Below are 10,579 nucleotides of genomic sequence, written 5' to 3'. Positions count from 1 at the left end.
TTGGAGGCTGTTTTCAAACCTTGGTTTTGAATAGCAGCGGCTCTGCATTAATTTAACCACTAAGCTAATAAGTAGGTTTCGTTTTGTTATGCTAAGCTTTATTGCTTTTCTTTTGATCAGAATGGTGTTGTTGAGCAAAGCAGCAGACAAGGCATTCTTTGATGAGGGAATTAGTGCTCTATTCTTCCTCTATTATTCATAGCACAGTGGAATATGTAAGTACCTGAGGGTGTCAAAGGAGAGCAGGCTCTATTGCAAAGTGTTCGCCTTGTTTCTCTCAATAGCTGACTATGAGATGATAAACCGCTTAATACACTGCACTAATTGGATGAGAGCAAAAAGAGATGGGAATTAAGGCAAGGCAAAAGGAGAAAGTGCTACCAGCCTTCATTCACTCTTTCACCACTTTAACAGCACCAAAGGAGGCACAAGCTTTCTATAAGCAGACTAGAGGTTTTGTGCAGAGATAAAATGAACCTGTTAGTGGATTCAAGTAATACACTAATTATTGCACAGTATAAATACCACTACTGGTTTTATAACACGGAGGTAAACTTCTTTTGAGAAGGTTATAGGATTGCTTGGCAGTAGTATAGATCCTAATAAGGGACCAGAGTAATAACCCCCCTGGATTAACAAAATTGCTGCTTGCAGAAGTATGATTCTGGCTTTTACGAAGATTTCAGCAGAATGAATAAAAATGACTGAATGACATTTCTTAATGCGTAATGGCTTGATAATGATTCCCTTTTCTTTAAAGCAAAAAAAAAAAAAAATGTATATTTCTAACCGTACTGTTAATAATGTCCAGGGACAAACGTTATTTTTCCCATAAAATATTTTGCACCTATGGTGTTTTTTAAAACTCTAAAATATATACGTGTGTGGATGTGTGTACATGATACATAATGCTGTCACTTAAATGCATAGTTAGCGGAGGGGCAGTGTCGTTTGTTCATAAAAAAGAAAATAAAACCAGTTTAGGCGTGTTAAAGAGAGCCTGCGTGGTTATGAGCCTACACGCGGTGCCTGGGTGGGGGGAGAAGGGCGATAACCCTCCCGAGGGCACCTCGGAGGTGACCTCCCAGGGCAGAGCCCGGCGGAGACTCCTCGGAGAAGCAGAGCTCGCCGCCCACGGGCGCTGTCCTGCGTGGGGCTGGCGCCCGCCTCTCCCGCCGCAGCGCCGGCCTCATGCGAGTGCCTCAGCCGGGCTCCGCCAGCGCCAGGGGGAGGGAGACTGCCCAGCCCCTGCCCCTGCCCCGGCCCCTCTCCAGCGCCGGGAACTTGGGGCCTGAAGCAGCTGTCCCCGGGCGCCGCTCGGCCCTTGCCGGAGTGTGTGAGCGGGGTGGGGGGACAGGGCAGGGGCAGCTCCCTCTTGCCCCACAGCCAAGCGTCCCCACACACTTGGGCCGCATCGGGTCGGAGGTTCCTCCGGGGAGAACCGCGCTTCCCGCCGCCGTGCACCCACCCAGCGGAGGGGGCAGCCCGGGGGTGTCTCGGCGGGTGCGGGGAAGGGAGAGCGCGGGGCGAGGCGCTTTGTGCAGCCGGGCGGGGGCCGCGCCTCTGATCCCCGCGGCCAGGCTCCCGCTCCTTGGAGGGGGCAGCGCCTCCCAAAGCAAGAGGGCTGAGGGCGGCCGGCCGAGCCCCGCGGGAAACGCTGCTTGCAAGGCCTGGGGGAGCCGCGGGGCAACCCCGCGCGCCCTGCCCTGAGGAGAGGGGAGGCGACGGCAGGGAGCCCGCGTGGGGACGCTGCCCACCCGGCCCCCGGGCGCACCAGGCCGGGCGCGCCTCTCCCGCGGCTCGCGGCTCTGCCCCCGCTCCGCGCCCCCCGGAAAGCAGCGGGGCCCCCCGGGCTGCCAGGACAGCTCCTGTGCCTGCTGGGGGGCACACAGCAAGAGAAGCAGAGCCACGGCGACACTGGCGGGTTTGGGTGTTGGTTTGATTTTTTTATAAAAATCCCGTTTTTGTTGAAAAAGCAATGCGAAGAGTAAAAAAAAAAAGATCCACCTCTGCCAAACATGGGCTCAGCAGCCTCTCCTCCCGCCGCCTCTGGGCTAACCCAGCTCTGCTAGACCTGCCTGGTACTGCCTAGCTTCTTGGACCTGCCCTCAATGTATCCTTCACAAATAATTATATATTTTTTATATATATATATATATATATGTATGTATTGTTAAACATATTTTTTTTTATTTTCGGAGTGTGGCACTTCCCCACTCGAGAGCAAGGAAAAGTGTTAACAATAAGGACATTACACAAAAGTACTGTACCATCGCCTTTTTAGGGTTTCAGCAACCTCTACAGTTAATAAGTTAAATAAAGGGTTTGTACATAAATATTTTGTCTAGGAACCCTATTGTATCTACAACACAGTAAGAATCTACAGATGACAAACTTTTACAACACTACACTGAGTGCAATTGTTTTATAACATTTCAAATATACAAAGCTCTGTTCTTTTTTTTATAACAATGGTATGTACAGAATCAATAATCACAGTTTAGTGACTTAAACAGTCCATATTCTAGCAGTGTATTTCCCTTTGGTTTGATATAAAAACCTTGGTTGGTGTAGTGATAAAGACTATAACAAGAAAAAGATAAACCCTTTCCTTTAAGTGCACTGGTTATCTTACAGCATCAAACTCCTTCATTCTGCACTGGCAGCATCCTTGGTTGATAATATGCAGCGGGCTGCATTACCATGAAAAATAGTTCTCCAGTGCTCCTGATAAAACAACATCTTAGGATTTAAATTAGTCTAAGAAGCTGTGGGGGAGGGTTTTGGTTTTTTGTTGTTGTTGTTGCTGTTGAAATTATAATTTCATTTTTGCCAGATGTACAGAAGGAAAAATATTTAATGTATGTAACATTAATATATATATATATATATATATAATATCTTGTCTTAGGACCTTTTTTTGTTTAATGATCAATGAAGAAATTAAGATGTTGCACATTTTAAAAATGTACCAGCCAAGGAGTTACTTATGCAGGAGCTCCTAAATGTGGATGCACTCACTCCCGAGATGCACAGGATGCTTTTGCTTTCTTCAAGTTCCTAACTCGAGAACCTACCCAATGTCTTAGTCGCTGGTCCTCTTTTTCCATTTGGTCTTGGTTCGTGCTATATCTGAGGTGACCTTTATTTATTTCTTTAATTCCTTATATTTTCCTCTCTGCTTTTAGCACACCTCTTTCCCTGTGCTGTTCCCAGGGATAATATTGAGCTGTGTGAGTTGAGCTGCATGTTCTTTTGCTTTCAGCCTCAGAGCTGCTATGCTAGAAGCCCGTCTGTCTGCTGCAGCTGTTGCTGGATCTGATAGCCCACTTGATTGCACTGCACTTTCCACGGCAGGAGTGGGCTGTCTCAGTAGGGCAGCAGCAGTGGAAGCACTAGTCAGGGGAGCCATAGTGGAAAAGAGCCTGCAAGTAAAGTAAACATTTTGGTCAAAACCAAAGCAGCTATGTGCGTGTGTTGTGGTGGTGCTGGTGTGTTGTAAGAACAAGGTGACCGGTGTTGCCGTATATTTTCCCCCTTTTCCCTGCTGGCTTCTCTCCTAAGAGTTCTAGCCGAGTTCATGTCATAAATAATAGGATGGGAAGTATTATCACTAATGTGGAAGAGACAAAGACATGTTGAAAAAATCTCACGGCTGGCAGTCAAAAGATTTTTTTTAAAAAAGAGAGTTTAATTCCCTCAGACTTGCCGGTGACAGCAGCTTACGCTAGAGCACACTGTCAGCAGCAGCTGATACTGTGATTTACACTTATCAGGGAGAGGGATTCCGAAATGAAATGCTTTGGGGGATTTATTTTCACCTTATCTATCATCTAAAAAAAGAAGAAGAAAAAGAAGAGCTGCAAATGTTAAACTCTCCCATTTCTATTCTTCCGCCTTTATTTCCCCTCCGAGGAATGTATTTCTTCCTCCCCCACCCCCACAAATCATCGCCTTCCTGTAAAGGTTGTGCAGCCCTGGTGCCCAAAGTGTCTGAGCGGTTCCTCAGCATTGATGCCCATACCCAGCAGGAAGTGGCATTCCTGTTGATTTCCTCACAGTGGAATGCCAATTATTATCCAGCAACCTAGCATCCCAGCTCAATGACACAATCTTTTAAATGCCTTCCCTCTAGTTTTTCTTACTTCTCTCACCAGAGCAGTCACTCTGAAGAGTGCAAGTGACCCCCTTGACTGGCACATCAAGATGTACAGACTCTCCATTAACCAAGGATGTGATTATTGACATCATCACGGCTAGGAATTGAACTGTGTTCCTTGAAGGCAACAGGGTCTACATACTAAGCCCTAGCATGCTAAGCTCCTATATTGGCTGCTGCATTTTTTTTTTCTTTTTCCGTCTTTGACGTTGCTATTAAGTATTAAAATTTGCCAGAACAGAACGAATTGCCTCGACGAGGTCAATTACTGCTCAGCTTTTTTAAGGCTCCTCAGAATCCGTAATTTTACTGGGGAAAAAAAATGATCTAGCAATAGTATGGATGTGGAAACAATAATAGGTTTGATTATTGGGAGATAATCCCTGTTGTGCTTAACTTGCTTGAACAGTTTTAAACCACCTAAGACATACTAAAATGCTACGTTTCCAGGTAGATGAATCAAACGTTAGTGAATTCTCTCTCTCGCTCTCTCTCTCATGCCTATTTTAATCTTACAGACCATTATCCAGGCTGTTGTTAGTAAGCTTTTACAAATCACTTTTCAATTTGTTGTCAGAAAAAAAATAGTAGAAGGATTGCACTAATGCTTCCGGAGAAGTGATAAACTGTGAAATCATCACTCTAAGCAGGGGGCGTGACAGCACTGTAACATCGCTTGTTCCATTAGGTAAATTGAGTCACTGACTACAATTTGAGGCATAAAATGTTTAATTTTATTGGGTTGGACTAAGAAACTAATTTTACTAAAGGTTTATTATTATTATTTTCCTCCCTGGAGGCTGCTCAGTTGGATGAATCTATTATTTCTTTGTTCTTCCAAACAGAGATCACTGGAGTTGCATTCAGTTTTATTTTCACTGCTCTCTCCAGCTTAATACATCCTTCTATTGTTTCTTTCTCTTTGTGGTTAACTACAGACTTTTGTATTTCATTTGTTTTTTCCCTTAAATAAAGGGAGAGACCATATACACGACTCGCTTCTTTTATTTCAGGTGTCTTACACCACTGTTTGAGTCAGGTGCAAAAACACACAGAGCAACAAGAGCTCGGCAAACACTCCAACATGATTTCTAGTCATTTTTAAATCGCTTTCTCTCTCACCTGCATTTAAACGTGTGTCTGGCAAAACTAGGGGCAGGACTGTGGCGAATGAAATTAGGGACAGGCATATTTGTGGCAACAGAGAATTTTAAGGAGGAATAAGGGGGGATATTTTAGAGGGGGTGGTATTTACAGAAGGCGGCTTTCGAATTAACAGACCCGAGCATTCATTCTGGAAATCTGCTCCTAAGAGCTGCCCTTATCCAATCCGGGAAGGGAAACATAACATGTGACCTACGTCTCCAATCACCACCAACTAAGACAGCGAATTTCGAATATCAAATAATCCACAAGGAACTTGCTTGCGAAAAGAGGTGCCGACCCAGAAAGTAAAAACGCTGCGAATGGCCGGGAATAACTAATAGGCTCCAGGAAAGAAAAAAAAGAAGAAGAAGAAAAAAGGAAAAAAAGTAGAAGGGAAGCAAGGACAACTTGTGGACAGAAAACAAAAAACACCAACAAAACCAACAACCAAACGAACAAACAAACAAAAGAAGGCGAAATGAATCAAATTCCAAACTATTCCCCAAACTCTCCCAGGAAAGCAGCGAGTCAGTGGCGGGACAAGAGGGGCAGAGCTTCAAGACGAGAGGTTTCCTTGCGCTCTGACCCAGCGCCTCAAGCCAGCTGGGCTCTTCCAAACTTGTCTTGTTACTCTTTCATTGCCCGGCAGGTCTCTGGCCCGCGGCTCTGAGCGAGCGGCAGGGCGGAGGCCCCAGGCTGCAGCAGGCGGGCTCGGCGGGGCAGCTCGGGGCGCTCCCCCCGCTCCCCCCACACCTAAGCGAGGCTGCCGCGTCCTGGCGCGCATCGTCTTACGCGCGGGTTTGGTTTCTTTTGCAAATGCGAAAAGCGGAAGGCGTTACCTGCCGAAAGCAGGGCTGATGAAGGCTGGATGCCGGAATACGGCCGCGCCCAGGAAAGTGCTGAGGCCTAGTGGGGTCCCACTGGGTGGCAAAGTTGCAGAGCCCGGTGGAGGAGGTAGACTGGGGAAGGCGGCGGCCGCAGCGGCCGCGGCTGCAGTCCAGGCGGAGTCTAGAGCTGGGTGATGAGGAGGGAAAGGACTAGCATCAAGGTATGGACTGAGGGGGTGAGTTGCCGACAGGGGACCAGGGAAAGGCAAACCTGGGGGGTGCGTCTGAGCCCCAGCCTTTTCCCTCTTCCGCCACTTAGCCCTACGGTTCTGGAACCATACCTGCAAGCCAAAAGAAAACGGGTTTAAGCATCTCGCCCCTCGCCTGTCGTTGCTTCGCTCCGGCCCGGCCCCGGCCCCCGGGCACGGCTCCTGCTCGGCCAAAAAGCCCTCCCTGCCCCGGCCGGGCGCTGCCCGCAATCGCCCCGTCGGGGCTCGGCTCTTCCCCGGCACATGCCCCAGCCTCCGCCCCCCGAGAAACCCGCCCGCTGGGCCCGGCCAGCTCGGGGGGGCTTGAGGCTTATTTTGTGTTTTCAGCCCCGAAAGATTTTTTTTTTTTTTTGGTGCCTGTCCATGTTCAAGTCCGTTCCCAGCAGCCGGGGCTGGGTTGAGCCCCACGCGCCGCCCGGCCCCGTCTGCACAGGGCGGGCAGCGGCTTAGGGGCCACGCACGCACGCACGTGTCGGAGCGCGGAGCCGTGCGCGAGCCGCGGAGAGTGGCGAGCACGGCGCTGGTCCGGGCGCCCCGGGCGAGAAGCTCCGCTGCAGGCGCCGCGCGCGTCCCGCAGCCGCCTCCCGGCTGCGCGCCCACCCCGCGGGGCGGCCCGGCCCGGCCGTGCGGGGGGGCTCCTGCTCCGCGCTCTCCCTATTTAACTTTCCCACGGCTCGCTCCCCCGAGCCGCGAGCGGGCCGCGCTGGTTGACAATGGAGCAATGTGTCAACAGAGGGGGGGCGCCTCCCGGCCGAGCCCCTCTAATGCCGGGAGCTGTCTTGGGGCAAATGAGGCAGATGGAATTTATGAGGCTTTATCAGCGCCGGCTTCTAACTGTAAAGTGATTTGCTCAGCTCCGAGCCCGGGGACATCTGTTTTCTGTTGGCAAGCAGGGGCCCCCCTCCTCCCCCGCCCCCGCTTCCCCGGCCCCTTCTCCCAGGGCTAATGGGCGCTGCTGCGAGCCCCGCGCCCGCCGGCGATGAGATCAGTGGCTGCAATCAAAGAGCATTAGCCAGAGGAAAGCAAACCCCGTCCCTGGCCTGTCTGCCGTGGCGCTCAGTGGCCTGTCGCGCAGCCCCATCGGACCTGGCGTCGCGGGCAAATACCTGCGTGGAGCCGAGCGGAGCGGGGCGGGGAGGCGGGGAGGGAAGAAGAGGGGCGTCCGGGACGGGCCGTGCGCGGGGCCGGGCTCGGCCGCACTCACCTGCACGCGGGCTTCGGTCAGGTCCAGCCGCATGGCCAGCTCCTCCCTGCGGGGCAAGCACAGAGACGCGGGGCCGTGAGGGGCTCTGACCGCAGCCCGCCCGGCCCGGCCCGGCCCGGCCCCCGCCCTCCCGCCCGGGCCGCTACCTGGTGAAGACGTCTGGGTAGTGCGTCTTCTGGAAGGCCCTCTCCAGCTCCTCCAGCTGGTAGCTGGTGAAGGTGGTGCGGTAGCGGCGCTGCTTGCGCTTGAGCAGCCCCTCCTCGCTGTCGCTGCCGGCCGAGAGGCACACGCTGTCCTCGCCGTCCTTGCCCTCCGCCTCGTCGGGCGGCAGCAGCAGCTCCTCCTTGGGCGACAGCTCCGCGCCGTCGGCGCCCGGCCCGGGGGGGTTCCCGGCCGCCAGCTCCTCCTCGTCCTCCTCCTCCTCCAGCTCCTCTTCCTCGTCCTCCTCGTCCTCCAGCAGCTCCTCGTCCTCGTCCTCGTCCTCCCCCGCGGGGGCGGGCGCCGGGCCGGGCCGCTCGTCGGGGCGGCCCAGGTCGTCGGCGCCGGGCGCGAAGGGCGCGGTCTCGCGGTAGGACTTGCTGCGGCTGATGCTGACCTGCGGCGCCTGGCTGATCTTCAGCGTGTCCCACGGGGCGGCCGCGGCCGTGGCGGCGCCCCCCTCCGGCCGCCCGTCGGCCCGCTCGCCCCGCGGCCCCTGCAGCAGCCGGCCCCCGCCGGGCCCGTAGAGGCGGCGCAGCTTGGGCGGCAGGTGCAGCTCGGCCGGCTCGAAGGCGGCGCTGCCCTTGGGCGAGCCTGGGGCGCCAGCGCGGGACGGGACGGGAGACACACACACACACACACACACACACACACACACAGCACCGTCAGTGCCGCGGCACCCCGCTGCCCGCGCCCCGCCTGCCCCCCCCCCCGGCCAAACCCGCCGCCCCGGCCGCGCGGGGGCTGCGGGGACACGGGCATCGCCTCCCGCCCGCGCTTGGCAAACCGGCCCTGGCTGTACAGAACCCCGAGCCACAGCTAGATCGGTCGGGATTTACCTAGCGATCTAGTTATTCACCTAGCTAGCTATTTTAGCTCTATCTATCTATCTATCTATAGATTGAGAGATAGCTATGTATATAGATAAATATAGATCTATAGCTATAAGCACTCTGGTTTCCCTCGGATCTGGACTTAATCCAGTATATATATATACCGCAGTCTCGGAGCCAAATCGGATTCAGTCCAGATCCGAGGGAAACCAGAAGGCTTCTATCTATCTATCTATCGAGATCTAGATATAGATACATATATTTAAGGTAGAGATAGATCTATCTATAGATACCGCCAGATATAGATACACGTACTTATCCGTAGAGAGATACAGATGGATCTATCTATATAGACAGATAGATCCGAGTACAGATATATCTAGGAAAGATATTTCTAAAGCTCTCTCTACACAGATAGAGATCTATATCGATCTGTATAGACCTGTAGATATCTATTCCTATCTATCAATAGATAGATCTCTAGATAGCTATATAGATACATCTCTAAAGATTGATCTACTGTAGCTAGATCGAGCTCTCTCTCTCTCTGCGTGAAAGCCCCCTGGTTCCCCTCGGATCCGGACTGAATCCGGTTTCGCTCCGGGCACAGAGACAGGCGGAAAGCAGCGCCCGGCACGAAACAGTGTCGCCCGCAGCGTTTGGCGGCAGCCCGGCCCCGGCCCGGTGCAAACGAGACGGGGGCAGCTGGGCGGGCGCTGCCGGCGGCGGGTTTCCTCACGGCTGGGCTTCGCCCTTGAGCCGGGCTCGCGGGCCGGGGGCGGGGGCCGGGCTGCCCCGAGCCCTGGCCGGCAGGAGCCGGCGCTAGAAATAGCCGCTGGAAATACCCGCCGGGCCGGGCCAGGCCGGCTCCTCGCCCGCCGCGCCCGAGGCCCCGCGCCGTCGGGCAAGCCCGGGCCCCGCCCGCCGCCCGCCGCGCTTACCTTGGCCGGCCTTGTCCTGCTCGGCGCGGCCGGACAGGGCCGGCAGGCTCTGTGCCGCCCCCAGCAGCCGCATCTTGCAGGGGCTCCGCCGGCCCAGGATGCTGTCGATGCAGTAGGAGGACAGCAAAGTTGGAGATTTACTTTTACATTCGGGCCTGTCGGAGCAGCTCTCCTCCTGGTACTGATTGCTCATGGCTCGGGCCGTGCCCCCCGGCGGCTCCGGCCTGGGCGCGCGTGTGGGCACGGGGCTGGGGCTGGGGCCGGGGCGCTCTGCACTCCCCCCACCCGCGGCTCCGCTCGCCCCTCTTCCTCGCTCAGGACACTAGTAACAAGTGTAGTGAGCTGCAATTGCTTTGCTCTTGATTCCCTCTCCTCCACGTGCTGGGAGACGCCCTCTCATTGGCTCTCGCCAGAGGCTGGGCTGCCAGCCGCCCGCAAAGCCCGGCTTGGATCGCCTCGGGGATCAGCGGCGGCACCAAGTTCATTGCCACTTCGCTTCCCTCCTGCGCCCCTCCCCGAGGGCACTGCTGGCCTGCGTGCTTGCCCGGGCTCTCCAGGTCGGGGGACGTGGGTGCCTGCGGAGCGGCGGCTTTTTTGCCACGATTGACTTGTTCGCCTTTGAGAGGCTCTGGGACACTGCCCCGGGACCGGGGTCCTTCTCAAAGCGAGAAGGGCAAGCTGGCTGCTCCCTCTGCTGTTAGATGATGGGTTCCTCTCCCCCACCCCCCGCCCCCAGCCCTAGTTTTAGAGCAGAAATAAAGAGATGCGGCTGTTGTTGGTGCAAGGGGGCAGAGAGAGTGCCTGCGCCCTTCCACTTTCACTGCGAGATTGGCCACAAAAGCCTGCGGTGTGGGAAGGGGTGCCATGTGCTGGCCCCTTTGGGTTTCCAAAGCTGGCCTGTGACATCCAGCCCCTTGCCATGGGCAGAGACACGGAGCTCTGGACCCCGGAGGCGACATCTCACCCTCCCTGGTTGGGGCAACGCCAAGTCTCGGCTTGTTT

The 10,579-nt window shown here is 54.5% G+C and overlaps 1 protein-coding gene across 2 annotated transcripts; it reads right to left on the bottom strand.

Moving 5' to 3' along the window:
• Positions 1-1,469: 1,469 nt before the first annotated feature.
• Positions 1,470-9,894, bottom strand: ARX (aristaless related homeobox). Of its 2 annotated transcripts, XM_090061991.1 has the most exons (6): positions 9,578-9,894; positions 7,752-8,397; positions 7,606-7,651; positions 6,404-6,473; positions 6,145-6,319; positions 1,470-3,425 (listed from the first exon to the last, which is right to left on the bottom strand). In XM_090061991.1, the coding sequence occupies exons 1-6, from the start codon at positions 9,768-9,770 to the stop codon at positions 3,185-3,187; spliced, it is 1,371 nt and encodes a 456-aa protein (XP_089918117.1). In that variant the 5' UTR covers positions 9,771-9,894; the 3' UTR covers positions 1,470-3,184. The 2 variants fall into 2 exon arrangements, with proteins under 2 accessions (XP_089918117.1, XP_089918107.1); XM_090061981.1 differs by having other exon boundaries at positions 6,145-6,473.
• Between the last annotated feature and the right edge of the window lie 685 nt (positions 9,895-10,579).

The sequence above is a fragment of the Crocodylus siamensis genome, chromosome 1 (genome assembly GCF_052110815.1).
Source record: "Crocodylus siamensis isolate JL-2025a chromosome 1, ASM5211081v1, whole genome shotgun sequence".
NCBI lineage: Eukaryota > Metazoa > Chordata > Crocodylia > Crocodylidae > Crocodylus > Crocodylus siamensis.
The sequence above is the reverse complement of the archived record's forward strand: the minus strand, read 5'-3'. Positions and strand labels throughout refer to the sequence as shown.

Bases quoted from the DNA above. Each gene is read 5' to 3' on its own strand.
- ARX (XM_090061981.1), bottom strand. From the start codon at position 9,770: ATGAGCAATCAGTACCAGGAGGAGAGCTGCTCCGACAGGCCCGAATGT. The intron at 7,652-7,751 runs GTAGCGGCCCGG...CTTGCCCCGCAG, and splicing joins TACCCAGACGTCTTCACCAG to GGAGGAGCTGGCCATGCGGC. The intron at 6,474-7,605 runs GTGAGTGCGGCC...TTTGGCTTGCAG, and splicing joins TGACCGAAGCCCGCGTGCAG to GTATGGTTCCAGAACCGTAG.